This window comes from Rattus norvegicus, chromosome 8 (genome assembly GCF_021556685.1).
Source record: "Rattus norvegicus strain SHRSP/BbbUtx chromosome 8, alternate assembly SHRSP_T2T, whole genome shotgun sequence".
NCBI classification, from domain to species: domain Eukaryota; kingdom Metazoa; phylum Chordata; class Mammalia; order Rodentia; family Muridae; genus Rattus; species Rattus norvegicus.
In genome coordinates this window covers 71,687,235-71,707,500 of record NC_141541.1, presented here as the reverse complement: position 1 = coordinate 71,707,500, position 20,266 = coordinate 71,687,235, and the positions used below count along the sequence as shown (strand labels likewise).

Sequence of the window (20,266 nt, the reverse complement as noted above, 5' to 3'; positions counted from 1 at the left end):
GGTGAGCTCTCCGAGTACCTCACAGACTGTCTTGTTTCTCTCTCTAAGAGAGCATTCATGTACTAGAGGTAATTACACCATGCTACCAGCCATTTGGGGATGCACTCACTTGTTTGACCTTAAGATGAAGTAACAAAAAGGTTTATAACACACTGCTGTTGGACCTACAGCGATAGATGCATTCTCCAAATACAGGAAAGTTGGCCTGTTGGTAACATCTTTAATGCAAAATAGTAGAATGTATTGTTAAATCTAAAGTTTGCAAACTACGAAATTATGACATTACGCATTGCAGAGTAGTCACCGTGAAAAGAGGAGTTATAAATTTGACCGACCGCATTTCAGACAGTATTCCTCGAAGTGACAGATATTTGTAGCTATTTTTAACAACCAGGAAGGTGGAACGCAACTGACTGACTAATTGTCCACAGAAACTGATTGGCCTTGTAATTTCCTAAGATAAAAATGTAGGCTGATCTCTTAATTGGATATTGCATATTTTCATCATTTTTATTAATGAAATATAATTATAACAAAATAATCTGCTATGGTTCATAGCAAAAATAGGAAACTAGGGTCTATTTTAAGAATAATCTATCAGTCAAAGAAGAAAAAAAAACTGCAGCAAAGAATTCCAATTTTTCTAGAAAAAAAAAAGGTCTAAATAAAGCCTGCCAACTAATTCTGCTTGCAGTTTCTTTAGTCAGATTATTTTCTCCACTTTTAATTCCCCCCCTGCACCTCTTTGCTATAGTACATCAATTAGTGCTATCCCTAGATTCAGTGGCATTTAAAACATGTATTGGCATGAAGCAGGCTGTGCCAAGGACTGAGGCCACTGGAGGCCAGTCCTCTCTCAGCAGTGCCTCTAGCTGCCCTCCCGCCCTAGAATGCAGAGAGAAGACACACTGAGTGGCTTTGCTTTGTATTTTCCTCCTGTAATATTTTATTTCGTTGCCAATTGGCCAATTGATTTAATGGCTAAAACAAGTGTACATAGTTTTATTTTTTTCCCTTCTGAGCATTAGTTCAGCAAACTATCCTTGGTTTTAACACAATTAGGGTGTCCAAAATACTCCACTCCAAAAAAATGTGAATACTGTTTTTGTAAAGTTTGTGGACCACATTCTTCAGCTGGCCCACACTATGGCAAAGGCCTGCAAGACAAAACAGGAGACTGTTGGTGTGCAGATGGCCATAGGATCCCCCAAAGGCTGATGGGAAGGTTGCTTCCTAACTGCAGTTACTTTACTTCCCAGCCCAGGAGCCAAAACCAGAGTCCCCTGTGAGGAAGGCAGGTGCACTACTACTCCCAAGGGCACAGACCGGAGGTCAGTCTACACCGTGCCTCTCAGCACGCTGGCACCTCTCCACTCCCGGTTTGTAGTTACCAACTCAGACATTTTGTTCCTTATAGTTTGAGACAGGAAGTTGGAACTTTCCACCCAATCTTGACTGGCTTCAACATATGTTTTTGACAAGTCCAATGGTGTCCATAGGTAAGCTATGAAGATGTCACATTGGAGTCTTAGGTCAGAAAGATGCAGAGTCAGGATCTCCCTGGTGGCCTTTCCTAGAGACAGCCATCCTCTAAGATGAAACAAGGACCATGACAGCATTTAGTTTCTTCATAGCACAAACTAAAATGAAAACACATCTGTGTTCTTCCATGTTGCATTCAAGCGAGTAACCCGAGTCAGCACTCACCACAGGTGTGATCAGAGTTGGACATATGACTCCATAATATGAAGATAACCAGTTGTTCTTGACCTGCCCAACACTGAACCACAACACACACAAATGACACCGAAGTGGGTGCCAAGCTAACAGAATTTTTATTAAATGAATTGATTTTAGCATAAGCTTTAAAATAAACTTAATATACTACATAAAGATCTAACCTTTGAAATCTTCACAGTTGTCCTTAAAATACTGATGTTCATTCAGTGGTTCTCAGACATTTCATCTCAGGACCCCTTCATACTCATGGTGAGACTTGGAAACCCTAAAGAACTTTAAGTAAATTCTGGCTGTCGTTATTTTGCTTTATTATTATAAACCAGCACTGAGGATGCTGAGGCAGGAGGATTGAGAATTTGAAGTCAGATTAGGCTTCATAGCAAGATTCTGTCTCTGTCTAGGAGAGGGAGAGACAGAGAAAAAGGAGAAAGGAATGGAGGGAGAAAGGAAACTAAAACTAAGGAACTAAGAAATAAACTAGTAAGTGCATTACTAGTATTAACCTATATATAAACAATAACTATTTTCCAAAAAAGCACATTTAGTTTGATAAGTTTGCAAATCTCCTAATAGAATATGGCTGGATTTTCGTGTTTCTGTATTTAGCCCATTACCTATGTTGTTTAGTTGAAACATAGAAAATGCGGCCCTATAGAGATTCCATACTCGGAAAGGGGGAATACGTGTGTGTGTTCCTCTTTGACTCTGTACCGAGCTTAGCTGTGGTGATATCACATGCTGGCTTTAACATGGAGCCTGTGCACCAATAAACTCTCAGTGTTTCAGAACTTATGGGGCATGAGTTGCTTTTAAAAAGGCAAGTAACTTCTCAGAATCATTTTGAAAATAGTTTTGATCTCATGGAGGCCCCCAAAATGGTCTCAGGGCCCTTAGTGCCCCCGACCATAATCTGAGACTCACTGGCCTTTGCTGGGACAACAGAAAGTATCATCTTTTTGACAGTGAATCTGTTTAATTTGAGAACATTTTCAAAATTTAGCAAATATACCTACTATATATTTTATATCTATCTAATAAAATCCTCTAGTCTTTTTCTACTGCCTCCAAAAGACAACTACTAATTTTAGCTAAACTGGCACTGCATATATGGTATAAATGACTTAAGTGGGCTCTCTCAGAACATCTTGATTTATAATTCTTGCTTTCTTGAATGATGTGCTCTCACGTTAGTCCAAGTCACTAGGACATGGCTGTAACCCAACTGTCTATGTTATGGGTCTCTGGACAATTACAAGGCACATGTGAGGTCTGTCGTGAGTACGTTTTTATTTTTAACCCCTGGAATGTCAAAGCTTTTCTAATCAATGGGAGCAGTTCCAGGTTGCCTCTGGAATAATGCCTGTCTTGCTCAGCTTCTACCCAATATGCTTTCTTGAGTAGAAGTGAAGGGATGGAGTTACTAGCACAGCTGTCACAACAATGTGGTAGGCTGGGACGCGTTTGGCATCACCGGTTACAGTTCAAAATGGACAACACAAAGGCTAGGATACACTGCATCAGACCATCTAACCTAAGTGGATGACTAACAACTAGTCCTCACAAGTCACCAAGTCTGTCTTTAGTCTTCTGCTTTGAGCACCACTGTAAGGGACACCCCTAAAAAAGAGGAGGAGTCGAGGAACAGTCAGCCACAGGGTAGTGAGCTAAGGAATGTGCAAGCAGTTCATGTGATTGGCTACAACAGTGGAGGCCATCCAGGAAGGCCCTCCGGTTTGTGTCAGATGCTCTTGGCTGTATCCTTAATTTCTATGGTTTCACTGAAAGAAAAGTCAGTACTAGAACTAGCCTGCTGGTTGCAAAGAAGCAGCTTGCATCACATGCGAAGTGTCTGGAAGTGTAGCACTGGAGAAGGTAGGCGTGAGAGCAGGGAAGCCATTGCCAGTAACCAGCAATGAGCATCACAGACTTAGCACAAAGACTAGAATAGTGGAGTAACGTGAGACACAGCTCACTAGTGTCCTTTGATGTGAAGTGGCGAAGGTCATACAGCCGATTACTTATGTGGGACAAGATGGAACATCCTATAAAACTGGGAATAGCTGGCCAAGTACACACTTCTTATCCTTGCTCTCAAGAGTCAGAGGCAGGCAGATCTCTGTGAGTTCAAGGCCACCCCAGTCTGCACAGAAAACTCCGGGCTAACTAGGGCTACATAGTAAAACCTTGTTTAAAAAAAAAACAAAAACAAAAACAAAAAATGAAAACCCTGAGAACTTTGCAGGTGATAGGAATAGCCACAGAGAGGAAACCAGGAAAACAGAAGGCCCTTTCTGCCACTTCTGGGGTTTTCTATGGTGATACAGACCCAGAACATTTTACAAATCCCTCTTGCCATTCTTTGAACTTACCATAAGTTGTCTAGTAGTAGGCGCAATTGTAGAGTGAAACGCAGGAGTGAGGAGCGTGCACGAGGAACGGAGCTGGGGGAGTGGGTGACCGAGCCTGAGTAAGGTCCTCAGGCACACTGTGTTCACTCACGTGTCATTCACTCACTCAGTGAGATCCTGCCTTAGAACACAGACAGGAAAAGAGGAAGACACCCAATGTCAACCTCTAGTCTATGCCCTCCCGCCCCCGCACAGGCACACGTGCTGCACGCTTACATACATCATATACAAAGGAAGAGAAAAGAAAGGAAGGAGGTAGGAGAGAAAGGAGGAAAGAAAAGGAAGGAGTCGTGAGACACAAGAGCCTATCAGCTGCATAAAAAGAGGCTGTGTTCAGATAGCTCAGATAGTTTTGTACTTATAGAAAAATAATGATCCCACATTTTTTTTTTTTTTGGTTCTTTTTTTCGGAGCTGGGGACCGAACCCAGGGCCTTGCGCTTCCTAGGCAAGCGCTCTACCACTGAGCTAAATCCCCAACCCCTATGATCCCACATTTAAACGACGTTTCTTTTGAGATTTTAGTTTGGCTCAGCTGAGGTTAGGAAATAAATATTAATGAAGGGAACACTTGATTTCATAGCATGTGCTGGGCAGCTTGGCCCTCTCACCTTTCAAAGGTGAAAAGGGAGGCAGAACGTCTGAGAAAAGTGAGTGGATCTTAGTGGAAGCAAGGGAGGTCAGACTGCTAAAGACTCGATGTTTTAAAACAGTGCAAATAGGCTGGGCACCGAGGCTCATGTCTTTAATCCCAGCACCCAGGAAGCAGAGGCAGGCTGGTCTACAAATAGAGTCCAGGAGAGCCAGGGCTCTGTTACACCAAGAAACCTGTCTTGAAAAAACAAACAAAACCAGTGCAAATAGAAGCTGGGAAGATGGTTCCAAAGAAGCGTTTCTGCTGCTGCAGGGCAGTTCAGTTCCCAGCAACACTTGTTGAGCACTCACACCCACTGTAACTCCAGCTTCCGGGGTCAGACACCCTCTTCTGGCCATTCATTCATTCATTCATGCATTCATTCATACCCCCCACACACACACAATGTTTTATTTTTTATATAAACATAGGACATTGTAGTTCTGTGGTTCAGAAGTCTAAAGGGGGCTAAAATAAAAATTCTGATAGAACTGTGGTTTTAATGTCGGCCTGGTGGGAAGAAGATAGGGTTTTGACTTGTAGACATTGTTCACAGAAGAATTCACAAAGATTCTTGATCCCCTCTCTCCATCTTTAAGGCCATCAGCCCCCTGTGCCTCCCTTGGATTGTCTCATTCCCACCTTCCTACTCTTCTGACTTCCTCCCCCACTCTCAAGGACGCTTGTTGTATAAAGTGTGCCTAGAAAATGCAGGGCAGCCTTCTGAGGTCAGTGGTTAGTAACCATGTTTCCTTTTGCATGCAGTCTAGCATATACACAGGTTCTAGCATTAAGATGTTAGAAAATTAACATGGAAAATTATTAAAGAACTATTTTCCCATCTATAAACTTTTGTTACCATTTGGAGGGTCTTCTCTTGTATGTTATGTATTTAAATTGGTCATATGAGTAGCTGGAATGTATAAGAATTTATACAAATTTGGACAAAGCTCTGATCCCCAGTTTCCTCCTTGGACAAGGTTGAGGCTGATGGTTTTTCAGACCCCCAGTGTTGCAAGACTGACCTTTGACCTAATTACACCTTTGTAGTTATATTCTTTTTTTATTGTCAATTTATTTGTTTAATTTATATCCCAATCAAAGCTTCCTCTTCCTCACCTCCTCCTAATCCCTCCCTATAAACCACCTTACTTCCCTTTCTCCTCAGAAAAGGGGAGGGCTTCCATGGATCTCAACCTGCCCTGGCATATCAAGTTGTAGTAAAGCTAGATGCATCTTCTCCTATTGAGACATGGTACCCCAGTTAGGGGAAAGGGATCCAAAAGCAGGCAACAGAATCAGAGACGACCCCTGTCCTGCTGCTGTTAAGAGTCCCACATAAAGACCAAGCTGCGCAACTGTTACAAATGTGCAGAGGCCCAGGTCCACCCTATGTATGCTCTCTGGTCGGCCGTTCAGTCTCAGTGAGCCACTATGGGCTCAGGGTCATTGGTTCTGTAGGTTTTCTTGTGGTGTCCCTGGTCCCTCTAGCTTCTTCAATCCTTCTTCCCCACTCTTCCACAGGAGTCCCAAGCAGTTTGGCTATGGGTCTCTACATCAGTTTCCATCAGTTGCTGGGTGACCTCTCAGATGACAGTTATGCTAGGCTTCTGTCTGCAAGTATAGCAGAATATCATTAATAGTGTCAATAGATGGGTGCCTGCTCATGACATGGGTCTCAAGCTAGGTCAGCCATTGGCTGGCCATTCCCTCTATTTCTGCTCCATCTTTTTCCCTGCACATCTTATGGGCAGGACAAATTTTGGGAGGAAGAGTTTGTGGCCGAGTTATCCTAATCCTTTCATTGATAGTCTTGCCTGGTTACAGGAGATGGCTGGTCCAGGTTCCAGATTCCCCATTGCTAGGAGTCATAGCTTGGGTCTCCCTCCTTTATTCCTTGGACTGTCGTTATATTCTAAAGTATGATTTCTCAGTGACACGAGACACAGTGCTCAACACCCCAAATCCAGTGTTCTTGCTGATGCTTGCCTGGTTGAATCACCATAGTATTTAATCTGTGTTACCAGCCTTGTAAGAGCATTCACCGATCATTAGCAAAATGCACCTTGTGGATGTACACAACATAAAAACAAACTTGACTTTAAAACAAAACAAAAACCAAAAGTCATTCCCTAGGGCTGGGAGATATCTCAATAGTTCAGAGCACTGCCCTTCCAGAGGACTCAAATTCAAGTCCCAGCGTCCACATCAGGTAGCCTACAAACTGCCTGCAAGTCTAACTTCAAGGAATCCCATGCTTTCTCCTGGCTTCTGTGGACACCTGCACGTATATAGCATACATAGACACATGCAGGCACACACACTCACATACACACTTACACATGTACATATCAATAAAGATCTAAAAATGCCTGCCTACTTTTGCTTTATTGATGGTGGAATGCCATGTTGCTTACCACAGAATGTGTCCTGTGCCTTGGAAGTATACATACCCTATAACATTAAAAGACCTTATTTTTATACTACTTTGAAATTTCCAAAGTGTTTTCATATCTGCTATTTCATGAGATTCTCTATAACAATGTTCTGAGATTGCTAACAGAAAATATGTGTATGAATAGGGCTAAGTAGTCAGTTCTTATAGCTTCGTATATGTGTCTAGTATATATACTTGATCGGCAGTAAAGAGGTACCAGTAATCTGTCAGAAGACTGACCTCAAGCACATGAATGAAACACAGACGTACCCATGTAATTCACATGTAGCTAAGGGATCAAAGGCCTTCTACATTTTAAATTGGACGTGTCTGATGAGGAATCTCTCACTTCCTTTTATCTTTACTTTAGAAAGGAGGTGCAGGCACGAATAGTTTCAGGAATGTTTTTACATCACACTTTATTCCTCAATCATTTTCCTTATCTTTTATCACCTCAATACATATTACTTGCTAATTTGTCTTCTAAGACATTTACCTGAATAGACTGAATGTAGGCATACAAAGTCTGCCTCACAGTTAATAATATCACAGCCATGCCTCAGAACAACACTGAGATCCTATCTGCCTCTGTTCACTTTCACATGTGGAGTGGTTCTCTAAATTATTTAAGAAATTAATAGTCATTTTCTAAAGTGACTCAAACCATTCTTTGGCCCTTCTGTCTCTTTAATTTTTAAGTTCACATGCATAAAACAGAGGGAGTTGCAGATGAATGATAAACTCATTTGCTGTTTCAGATGTTGTCTGGTGTTCAAACACTGACATCAAAGCAAAGCAGCGATTATCAGAGTTCATTTGGTCTGAAGGCCCCGCGCAGGAATTGCTATAGTTTTCCTTACGCTGAAGAAGCAATGTGTTTCACATCCTGGCTTTAGCTATGAAGCCCCTTTCCCTCCGGCTGCTGCACTCCAGGCATGTGCTTGGGCTCAGTAACCACAAGGAGGCATGGAAGCATCTCTCAAAACGTGTGAAGTGATTTTAGTTTTTAAGAGAATTCTGCCTTCGGTTCATAAGAGCAGCTCTTCCTGCTTGTGAGGGTGCATGGCTCGTGTTTGGGCCCACTTGTTTCTAAGGGACTGACGTGAGCAGAAGCTGCTGCTCCTTTCATGGGGATTTCTGGACAGCGGGACACGTGTGTTTTCCCTCTGCTCCGTCTCCAGTACAAACAAAGGAACCACGGGACTTTCTTAGTACCAACAAGGTAAATGCTTTGACCTTTCTTGCCCTTTAAAGGTTATAAGTTTTTCTGACTGACAGCTTCTTTAATATGTGAGTTCCTTGAACAGATGTTTCTGACAGCAAGGGGCTTGACTGAACCCAAATGATTCTGTGATCCAGCTTCAAAGTGCTGCATGATTTTAAAGCCAAAGCAATCCCTTAAGGCCAAGCCTAGCATTCTTAGATGTCCTGAACACTCACATTAAATGTCAGATGTTTCCTCCGTGCAGTTGTAATTTCGATATTAGGCACTTCGTTGGTGTTGGGGAAAAGGAAGCCTCTACTGCAGAGCCTGTGGCACAGCGTGTCTTCTGCCCTGGCTGCATGAGAAGAGCGGACTGAAGTCTTAGGACTTCACTGTTTCTGCAAGACGCTGCAGAGGAAATACGTTTTGACCCCCCCCCCCAAATGCAGACTGTGACATTCTAAAATTTCCATATGCCATTCCACTGTGTCAGTGCAGTTTCTCTTCTGACTCTTCATTTGCCTTTCAGGATATTCCCAGTCTGTGCGAAAACACATATCTGATTTGGACATAGAGCAGAACAGGCAGTTGGGGAGGCTGTGTGACATCCTAGGTACAGTAAGTAGTTTTACATCAGTGACTGTCACAACCTTAAAGTAAATGCCGGTGAGGTATTCACTGTTTATCATCCCCCTACAAGGAAGGAGCTTAACATTTAATCATTTCCAGATTATCTTAAGTAACAGATTTACAGTGAAGTGAACTTGAATTTTAAAATGTTTGAACAATTACTTGAATAGTTTTCTAAAGTCTCCTTTGAATAACCGTTTCTCTCCAATAGACTCAGATAATTTGTCACTGGATTCCTGCAGTGAGCAAAGTAAAAATTCTCTCTGTGTCAAGACTGTCCCTTCTGTCTTCTGGGCTGAGTAAAAGAGGTGCCCAAGCAAAGGGCTTTGTGTCCACTGGGAGACTAGGAGGGAGCAAAGGCTGATTGTGGGAAAACACAAAGTGCCTTGCAGAAGGGATTCCTAGAGAGGCGAGCCCTGGACAGACAGAGGTGTCTCTGCACAAGTCAAGTGCTAGAGCTCTGTAGTCAGCTCCCAGAACAGCCCTGGGCTTGAAAAACTAAAGATTCTAAAGTCTATGCATTAAATCAAGTCAGTGTGTGAGGAACTGGCTCAAAATTAAGGGTTAAATAAAAATTAGATTTTTAGAAGTTCATAAGAACTTCTTTGTTAAAATATAATTGCTTTGGCCCTTATTTAAGCAATACAAGGAAGAATTTTATATTATCAAAGGCCAACTTAGCTGGCTCCCTGAAATGACATACTTTACATGATTCATAGATATTTCAACATCATTATTATTTTATAAATGCCATTTGGTAACAAAAATACATCAGTACTAGAAATTTACAGTGTCCTAAAATAATAATAGTATAATTGCTTTAATACGTTATCTCGGCACCAATGCTGTGTTTCTGCGTTACACAACAACAAGCCCTTTAGTGATGTGGGATTGATTTGTTAGTGCTGAGCTAGTCCAGCTAAGAGCCTGACTGGCTGGGACCGCTGAGGTGCAGCAGAGGGCAGACTTAGCTCTGATTTATTTGAATTAATTTTTTCCTCAGCTTTTTATATACCCTTCTATATATAGCACAAGCCATCACAAAGGAGCATCTTTATAGAAGTTCCTTATTATAGAAGAAAAAAGTATTAGGCTACATATTTTGAATAATCCAATCATTCAGTCAGCCTGTACCTTGGAAGACAGCACTCTGCAGCTATGGGCATTTCTGAGAGACTGCCATTTTCTGGTACATTATCATTCTGGCACAGCAGTATGACCAAACAGCCTCTTCAGGAGCAGGGCAGTGTAGAGGGGACCACCGATGGTAAATGTGCTTTCTTGTGAAAGAAAAATAGGAAAATATGATTCGGGAGAAGAAAACTTCTTTTATTGTGTGACTTACTAGTAAAGGGCATTGGTTTTCCTGCTTGTCTGGGAGGGAAGTAGAGACAATCTAATGATACTGCTAACACTCACCACTGGGCATTGACTGTGACATCAGGGTTGTCTAGTAGAGGCCCAGTGACTAGTACCTTTCCATTTCTAGATGAGTAACAGAGGAACTGACTTTGACTGCCAATCAAAGAAACTTTCATCTTCAAAACAGCGCCTTTCCATAGCTACCAGTTAGTGAGAGCTCACTCACCCTGTATGTTACAGTAGTGATGTATGTCGCTTCCGCAGAAATGAACAAAAAAAAGGTGGAATTTAGTTTCTTACTATTTGAAGCCTAGAGACTTCTTTCCAAGCAAAATTCTTCTTCTGTCACAATAGCTATTTTTGCTATCCTATTAGCAAAAATCCTATTTTACACCTGTTTACATCCTATACTTTTATGTTTTTCTTTTTAAAAAAAAAGCAAGAATAACAAAACACATTTGCCTTTTAGACTCACTAGTTTGGTAAGACACTAGTTTCTTCTCCAAAACACAAGGCTAGCAACAGATCATGTGACCAGTCTGCAATTGGGTACAAATTATTAATTACTGTCTGTTCAGCTACTTTATTTTGATGTTTATATGGCAATCTGGTTTCAGAATAAAATGGTGGCCCCTTAACTATTTACATATATGGAATGCCTCCATACCAGCCTTTTACTGGGCCAGTTTCAAAGACACTCTGTCTTCATGGGGAGAGATTTTTCCTGCATGCCATATATCTCACTAAGTGAGAAAAACACTCAACCATGCAAATCTCTCCATTCTTCTACATCCCCAGCTAACCACGAGGGCTTACTGAGTAATTCCTGTGTAGTCTACATTGTTTGTGTATAAACCTTGAACTTAAGGGGCTTGGTGAGGGCTGATGGGAACTCAGTTGGGAGCATGCCTGCCCAGCATGCATAAAGCCTTGGGTGTGACCCCCAGCACTGACAAGCCTGGCCTGGGAGTGTGAACCCGTAATACAGCACTTTGAAGTAGAGGCAGGAGGGGCAAGAGTTCTAACCCAGTACCGCACAGTGACTTAAAGGGCAGCTTGGGCTACAGGAAATCCTGTCTCAGGGAATAAAAGTTGGGGAGCTTGGATTGATAGACTGAGACACTAGGAGAAATAGCAGATGACACCACTTCATCAAATTAAATCAAAGGGTCAATCAAAAGGAGCCCAGGTGCAGAGGGCATAGCAGGGAATCACACTGGCGGTGCCATTTGGTCAGCACTTCCTGGGTTTCCTTTAGTACCTTAAACCTCTATACCCAGGTGACTTAACTTTCCACTTTACAAGTGAAGAACCCAATGCTTAGAGAAGTTAAATAATGTGCCCAGGGACCTACGAACTAAACTAGAATGTAATTAGTCTCTGTTCTGTGTACTCACTGAACAGATCAGGCTGGCAGGCCCTCCTAATCTTCCCAGCCCAAGGTGACACTTTTAGCCCTTCCCCCTCTGAACTACCCTGAGTGCCTAAGTGACATGTGCACATGAAATGGCTGTACCCTAAAGGCTTGGTATCTCCATCCTTTGATCCCCAGGTTTCCAGGGATATCCAGCCAAGTGCTTTGTTCCTATTCATATCTAGATCAGTTAGTCATTTTATGAATGAACTAATAGCACCATCGGCTGCTAATCTCCATCTGTATGCCTTAAATGTTCCTCAGCACAGAGTGAGCAGTCTCCTCTCACTACTCCGTTTGAACCAGATAGTCAGTCAGGACCTTTTCTATGTGTGTGGTAAGAGGCACACCTTAAGGAAGAAAGTAGCTGGGGCAATGTTTTCTATGGACCAGGAATCATTAGCTTTGCTACTGAAGTAATATATTTCCTCTCCAGGATAGGCTGGTTTCCTGAGGGAATCACTGGTGGTCATAATCAGCCCATTTATTCTGTCAAGGCCTTCCCTGAACTGGCCCTGTCAAATCCAAGCCCAGGGTGCCATTGAAATTTCATCAGCTTTCTAAAGTTAATGGCTCTGCTTTATAATTTTGCTGACCCAAATGGGATGCATTTCCAATGATACTAAGGGGAATGGTTAAGTTAGATCCCTGTGCATTATCTGAAAGTTTGCTTCATGTTCCCTCGAAGTCTTGTGTATTTTCTTGGTGGTAGCGTCTCCTTTATGAGAGAAGCATGAAGCGCAGAAGGGCTGCTTTAGATTACTGAAACGTGCAAAGCCAATGTAAACGAACGTGGTGTGGCTCCTGGATCTGCTCTTTGATTTAAACTACTGTATCATCAATTAGATGCCAGAGTTCATCACGTCATGTACCTTTATACCAGTAATTAACATGGTGCCTGCTATTTCATAGATGTCAACGTCAATGTCATCTACGTCTGCTCCAGTCCCATGAATGACGAGTTAAAGCTGTACTACAAAAAACTCCTGAGTCTGCAAGCAGCTGTCAAATCGGGCTACTATGGGGATAGGTCTGACCTGCAAAACAGGTTCAGAATTATCACCCCTGAAGCTGTAAACATCTTCACTGTGAGTTTGTCTTCTAATTACTATGGCTTCAGGGATGTAGTAAAATTAAATTGGAAATTTTATAACTTGCAATGCTCTGGTACACATCAGTGAAATATTATTGCAAGTTTAACAGCTTTGCTGATTAGACTACTAGTTGGACTGTAGGAAATAAATACCACAGCTTAACTTTCAAACTTAGCCGAGCTGCTCCTGTCCTGCTTCTGTGGTGGAAGCCTAATTGCAGCTCCTGGGAGGTACAATCAAATAGGTAGATTTACAACACTTATCACCCCTTTTCTTAATCTCTGTGGAGTTCAGCGGGACAGTGAAAGGCTTCCTTATGCCCTTGGAGTCTTCTCATACCCTTATCAAATGCAGACCTATCCAGCCATAAAACTACTCAGGCAAAGAGTGTGGACCAGGGTCCCCAGTTTCTGACTTTCACACTGGCACTCCTTGTTATTCCATGTTTTCATTCCTTTAGGGGAAGTTGCCTTGATGTCCCACATCACATGTTCTCTATGAACAAGGCTCGCATTTTAATGTACTGATTCATAATGGGTAGAAAGGAGTCTCATTCCTTCACAAGATCTACTAAGAAATGGCTGGAACCACGAGGGCAAAGTCCTGTAAATGGCAGTACAACAGACAAGGGGAAAGGGACTTCTCCACATTACAGATGAGGTACCCGTACTCAGCTCTCTAATATTACCAGAGACACTAGTGGTGGAGAGGGAGAGTGCACCTGAGAGAGTTCCAGCAGGGGTTCGGGGAGGAGAGTGCTGCTGTAGCTTTCAGCTTTGTGTGTTTGGTGAAGCACCTTCAGCACCCACTCTCTTTCATCAAGAGCAGCAACTCATCCGCCAACACCTCGGTAGTCCCAGTAGCGTTCTGCTCAGCTCCGCTTCCCTGGCACATCTGGTTGTGGAAAGGGAGGATATGTGTAAACTCTCACAATGTCCTTATACTCTTGGGGTCTTCTCAGAATCTCTGGTGCTTCCTGGCTACCTCATGCCTTCAATAATACAATTGATATAGATGTTAGGAAGCAAAGAAGAAAAACACTAAAAACCATTTGTGGTTAAACTATTGCTATTCTCAGAGCCAGAAACTCAAGTTAATACCTGCTGACTGCCAATAGAAAATGTGTGGATATCTGAAATGGAACAGGCATGGAGCAGAAAGGGGGATTTGTGATAAGGATGGGACGTAAGGTAACATTTATTGGGTTCTTAGCATGCGTTTCTCATTTCAGTATCATACAACGTGGCAACACTGAAATCATTGCTGTCCTTCTATGGCTACAGAAGGAAAAACTCATTTTCTGGTTGTCCATGGTAGGACTAGATTGTGAACTAAAATCTGTCTCCTGTAGGTCACGATTACACGCTGGAATAACTGCTTTATTTGTGGTTGACACAGTGACCTTGGGCAAACCTCTTTAGCTTTCTTCACCTCTGTTCTTCATTTATGAAACGTGGGATTGACTGGGTAACTCCAGAGTAGTCCCTGCATGTATCCCTGAGAAGGTGGCCCTGGCAGTGTCCTTTCCACTTCCAAGCCAGAGCCAAGCAGCAGCACCTTGACAGTGTGAGCTCCAGCCACTGCAGGTCTGCATCCTTGGGAGTAGAAACAGGTATGCAAATTGGAAGTGCTTAATATTGCTGCTTGAAGCTTAAATTCAAATTATTTGAGTGATTAATCACTCATAGGCAATCAACTTTTTAAAACACAAAAATTAAGCTCCCCCTTTCAAATCAGTTCTGCTTCTGTTGAGCTATTGCTTTATTTCTTTTTAATGGGTCTGAGGGATTGTGTCAGTACTGATTTTCATTCAAATGGATGGCCTTGAGGAGATTTTTTAAAAGTGTGCCAAAAATCTGTTTGTGCATTTCTCAAAGTTACTATATAAAGCTAGGATCTATAGTGGTAAGTGTGCTTGTATGTATGAGTCATCATGCCAATTTCAGAGTATTTCAATGTTTCTGAAGACATTCTTTGTCGCAGGTCAAAAATAAGAAATAAGTGGTGGTGAAGAAAACTAGCCATAGGAAGGGATTAGGAACAGTCTAGACCTTTGTCATCTGGGATAATCTCCTGTCTAGAACTGATGATGCAAAGTTTCTCTTAATGGCTTCACAAGACCTCAGGTCAGTGGTGTGCCCTCTGCCACCACTTACTCACATCTGAATCTTTTTTTTTTTTTTTTTATTAACTTGAGTATTTCTTATATACATTTCGAGTGTTATTCCCTTTCCCGGTTTCCGGGCAAACATCCCCCTCCCCCCTCCCCTTCCTTATGGGTGTTCCCCTCCCAACCCTCCCCCCATTACCGCCCTCCCCCCATAGACTAGTTCACTGGGGGTTCAGTCTTAGCAGGACCCAGGGCTTCCCCTTCCACTGGTGCTCTTACTAGGATATTCATTGCTACCTATGGGGTCAGAGTCCAGGGTCAGTCCATGTATAGTCTTTAGGTAGTGGCTTAGTCTCTGGAAGCTCTGGTTGCTTGGCATTGTTGTACTTTTGGGGTCTCGAGCCCCTTCAAGCTCTTCCAGTTCTTTCTCTGATTCCTTCAATAGGGGACCTATTCTCAGTTCAGTGGTTTGCTGCTGGCATTCGCCTCTGTATTTGCTGTATTCTGGCTGTGTCTCTCAGGAGCGATCTACATCCGGCTCCTGTCGGTCTGCACTTCTTTGCTTCATCCATCTTGTCTAATTGGGTGGCTGTATATGTATGGGCCACATGTGGGGCAGGCTCTGAATGGGTGTTCCTTCAGTCTCTGTTTTAATCTTTGCCTCTCCCTTCCCTGCCAAGGGTATTCTTTTTCCTCATTTAAAGAAGGAGTGAAGCATTCACATTTTGATCATCCGTCTTGAGTTTCGTTTGTTCTAGGGATCTAGGGTAATTCAAGCATTTGGGCTAATAGCCACTTATCAATGAGTGCATACCATGTATGTCTTTCTGTGATTGGGTTAGCTCACTCAGGATGATATTTTCCAGTTCCAACCATTTGCCTACGAATTTCATAAACTCGTTGTTTTTGATAGCTGAGTAATATTCCATTGTGTGGATGTACCACATTTTATGTATCCATTCCTCTGTTGAAGGGCATCTGGGTTCTTTCCAGCTTCTGGCTATTATAAATAAGGCTGCAATGAACATAGTGGAGCACGTGTCTTTTTTAAATGTTGGGGCATCTTTTGGGTATATGCCCAAGAGAGGTATAGCTGGATCCTCAGGCAGTTCAATGTCCAATTTTCTGAGGAACCTCCAGACTGATTTCCAGAATGGTTTTACCAGTCTGCAACCCCACCAACAATGGAGGAGTGTTCCTCTTTCTCCACATCCTCGCCAGCATCTGCTGTCACCTGAGTTTTTGATCTTAGCCAATCGCACTGGTGTGAGGTGAAATCTCAGGGTTGTTTTGATTTGCATTTCCCTTATGACTAAAGATGTTGAACATTTCTTTAGGTGTTTCTCAGCCATTCGGCATTCCTCAGCTGTGAATTCTTTGTTTAGCTCTGAACCCCATTTTTTAATAGGGTTATTTGTTTCCCTGCGGTCTAACTTCTTGAGTTCTTTGTATATTTTGGATATAAGGCCTCTATCTGTTGTAGGATTGGTAAAGATCTTTTCCCAATCTGTTGGTTGCCGTTTTGTCCTAACCACAGTGTCCTTTGCCTTACAGAAGCTTTGCAGTTTTATGAGATCCCATTTGTCGATTCTTGATCTTAGAGCATAAGCCATTGGTGTTTTGTTCAGGAAATTTTTTCCAGTGCCCATGTGTTCCAGATGCTTCCCTAGTTTTTCTTCTATTAGTTTGAGTGTGTCTGGTTTGATGTGGAGGTCCTTGATCCACTTGGACTTAAGCTTTGTACAGGGTGATAAGCATGGATCGATCTGCATTCTTCTACATGTTGACCTCCAGTTGAACCAGCACCATTTGCTGAAAATGCTATCTTTTTTCCATTGGATGGTTTTGGCTCCTTTGTCAAAAATCAAGTGACCATAGGTGTGTGGGTTCATTTCTGGGTCTTCAATTCTATTCCATTGGTCTATCTGTCTGTCTCTGTACCAATACCATGCAGTTTTTATCACTATTGCTCTGTAATACTGCTTGAGTTCAGGGATAGTGATTCCCCCTGAAGTCCTTTTATTGTTGAGGATAGCTTTAGCTATCCTGGGTTTTTTGTTATTCCAGATGAATTTGCAAATTGTTCTGTCTAACTCTTTGAAGAATTGGATTGGTATTTTGATGGGGATTGCATTGAATCTGTAGATTGCTTTTGGTAAAATGGCCATTTTTACTATATTAATCCTGCCAATCCATGAGCATGGGAGATCTTTCCATCTTCTGAGGTCTTCTTCAATTTCTTTCCTCAGTGTCTTGAAGTTCTTATTGTACAGATCTTTTACTTGCTTGGTTAAAGTCACACCGAGGTACTTTCACATCTGAATCTTAACGTACATACTGAGATAATGTTGTGGTGCCATCATGCCCGAAGACAACAGCTGACATGCCCAGACATGGCATGGAGCTGGAGAGAATGCTTGTCAATAGAGATATGGAAACCTAGAGGAGACAGGACTCTACCTTAGCTGGGACAGGTACTCAGAGCTTGGACTTGGCTATTGTATCTGCTTTCCCCTCTTCACAGCTCGCAAACCTGCAGGCCTTCACTTGCTGCTCTGCAGGATGAGCATACCACTATGCTACTAGGGTCTATCCTTTACCTAAGGGTCAGAGCTGGATAACCTTGGACAAATCATTTGTCTACATAGCAAGGATTTGTATGGATCAAATGAGAGATGATATGACGAACACTTTGAGCTTCTATTTTAAGGCTTTATTTTTAAGTGTGTGTGTGTGTGTGTGTGTGTGTGTGTGTGAGAGAGAGAGAGAGAGAGAGAGAGAGAGAGAGAGAGAGAGATGTGGGTGCTGGGAACTAAACTTGAGTCTTCTGGAAAAGCAGCAAATGCTGAGCCATCTTGCCAGGTCCAGCTTTGGGCTTCTTATTCTATCATCAAATGCCCTATTGTTCCTCAGGTCAGCAGTTCTGGATGTGTTTTGTTGGCTTCACATTTCCTTCCACACAGAAGTAATTTGTGGGAAAGGAAAGCAACTAAGAAGGCAGGAGGACAGGTGAACAGTTGTTCAGATCTAAGAGGCACAGACTTCATCTCTTGATTTGGAGGAGGGGCTAACAGTAAATTGTCTAAATCTCAGAGGAACTCAGGGTTTTTTCCTACCTGCCCCCCCATCCCCTTTTTGGAGGATAAAGTACAAGATAAAATTCTACCATCTCAGCCATTTTTAAGAGTCCAGTGCAAATTTTACTACCGTCTCTCTCAGACCTTTCCATCACCCTCTACAGAAGCTCCATCTACATTACATAATAAATATGGAAGTGCTCTAGCTTTACTTAGGAGCTCTTTCAGAGCTGGAAAGACACTTGAACATAAGAAGGGAGCTGAGCTTCAGGAAGGCAGAGCACTCCATGTTTAGCTTCTTCACTCTAGGCTGTGAACTGAACGTGAAGCTGAGAAAGCAGACGCAGTGAGATACTGCTAAACACACTGTGACCGATAGTTAATCCAAAGTCAGTGACTCTGTTAATGTCACGTGGCACAAATGTCCTGTAGCCTCAGCACCAAGCACAAACCTGTACACTCTGTATCCTCATAAACAAACTGAAACTTACTTTTTGTGTTTTTATGTGTATGAGTGTCTTGCCTGCATATATGTCTCTGTGTCACATCTGTGCTTGATGCCAACAGAAGTCAGAGAGGGCATCAGGTGCACTGGAACTAGAGTTTCAGGCAGTTGTGTGCCACCATGTGATTGCTGGGGACCTAACCCAGGTCCTCTGTAAGAGCAGCAAGTGCTCTTAAATCCTCCAGCTCTAGACAGTGCCATCTGACATTGTCATCTGGAGACCGAATGAGTGGATTATGAATCCCAGAGCTTTTGCTCTATGTCTGAAGGTTTCTATTTGTTATGATAAACACTGTGTCCACATCGGCTTGGAGAGGAAAGGGTTTATTTCGTTGTAGAGTTTATCGTCCATCATGAGGGACATCAGTACAGGAAGTGAAAGCAGTGAGGCAGCTGTGTGCCACCATGCGATTACTGGGCACCTAACCCAGGTCCTCTGCAAGAGCAGCAATGTAGGTCCTCTCACATCAATCTTCAATCAAGAAAAGGCCAGTCTACTGGGGACATTTCCTCAGTGGGGTTTCTCTTCCCAGATGACTCCCACTTGGATTAAGCAAACAAAAACTAACAAACACACTGTACATACAAACTTTTCTGCTTCTATAGGAATATGGTTTAAATACAGAAATCAAAGACATTTGATATTTTCCTACCATCATTCCCATGCAAGTAAGTATCAAACTTGTGTCTTTGCATTGCATTCTGTTAGACTGATCTTTAAAATTGCTGTCAGGCTCTGTCAGAAGACCCAGGTTAGGGTCCTTATCTCCACATGGTGGCTCACAAGCACCTAGACCTTCAGTCTGAGGGGATCGCATGCGCTTTTCTCCCTTCCATGGGTCCCTGCAAAAACACTGCACAAAGGGCCACAAAGGCACACACACTAATAAACATGTGTTTAAAATGCTGCCTGCCAAGTTGCTGAGTCATAGTTTTAAAAACTGTTCAATTAATTTTGGCTTGGGATTAGAACAGAATTTCCAATAATTTCTGAAATGTCCCTATGTACATTTTTGGTATTTTGTATTATACATTTATGCAAAGTAGCATTTTTAAAATTGATGACTATAAATAAAAATATTGATAAACTCTGAGAAAACAGTGGAAATGTTCTATGCCCTATAGCATATTCCCTAAGACTTAATTTTTTATAAAAAATGGACAAGCATATAATCTCATTAGTATATGAATTTGCTTTAATCTTTAATAAGTGATAAAATTATATATATTGAAGAATTGTTCCAAAGTAAATTTTTGATTTATTATCAATAAAAATTTGATTTGTATAACTATTTTATAAATGCTTGGAGTTGCATAAAATTTCTCCTGGGAATAAGGATGACAATAGGAAAAACTCAAAGCAGTCCTGTTCTAAATCACCCAGCAAGTTGCAGATCCATTCGAGAATGGTTTCTAGTTCATATCTCTTGTCACACACTTGGAAGTTATATATCTAGAAATCATTTACAAACAGATGCATTGGTTATTCTTAAACACAGTCATTCACATTTCTGTGTTTAGATAAATTTTCCTTAAAATTATGCAAGGTGCTACCTTTTAAACCCCCCTGAGTTTCCTCAAGGATCCAGTACCTTTGCACTGTTCTATCAGAGTGACACCTTAATTGTTTTATTTTTAAGAGGGTTTTCCCT

The 20,266-nt window shown here is 42.1% G+C and overlaps 1 protein-coding gene across 12 annotated transcripts in view; it reads left to right on the top strand.

Annotated features, from left to right (window-relative positions):
* The window catches only part of Iqch (IQ motif containing H), a 195,928-nt gene that overhangs the window by 90,304 nt on the left and 85,358 nt on the right, over window positions 1-20,266 (top strand). For 8 of the 12 annotated variants that reach the window (XM_087561124.1, XM_087561125.1, XM_087561130.1 and 5 more), the window contains exons 12-13: window positions 8,952-9,035; window positions 12,741-12,916. In XM_087561124.1, coding sequence (XP_087417250.1) covers window positions 8,952-9,035; window positions 12,741-12,916 — 260 coding nt within the window. The remainder of the gene's footprint in view (window positions 1-8,951; window positions 9,036-12,740; window positions 12,917-20,266) is intronic. The other 4 variants (XM_087561131.1, XM_087561129.1, XM_087561126.1 and 1 more) reach the window with 1 other exon arrangement.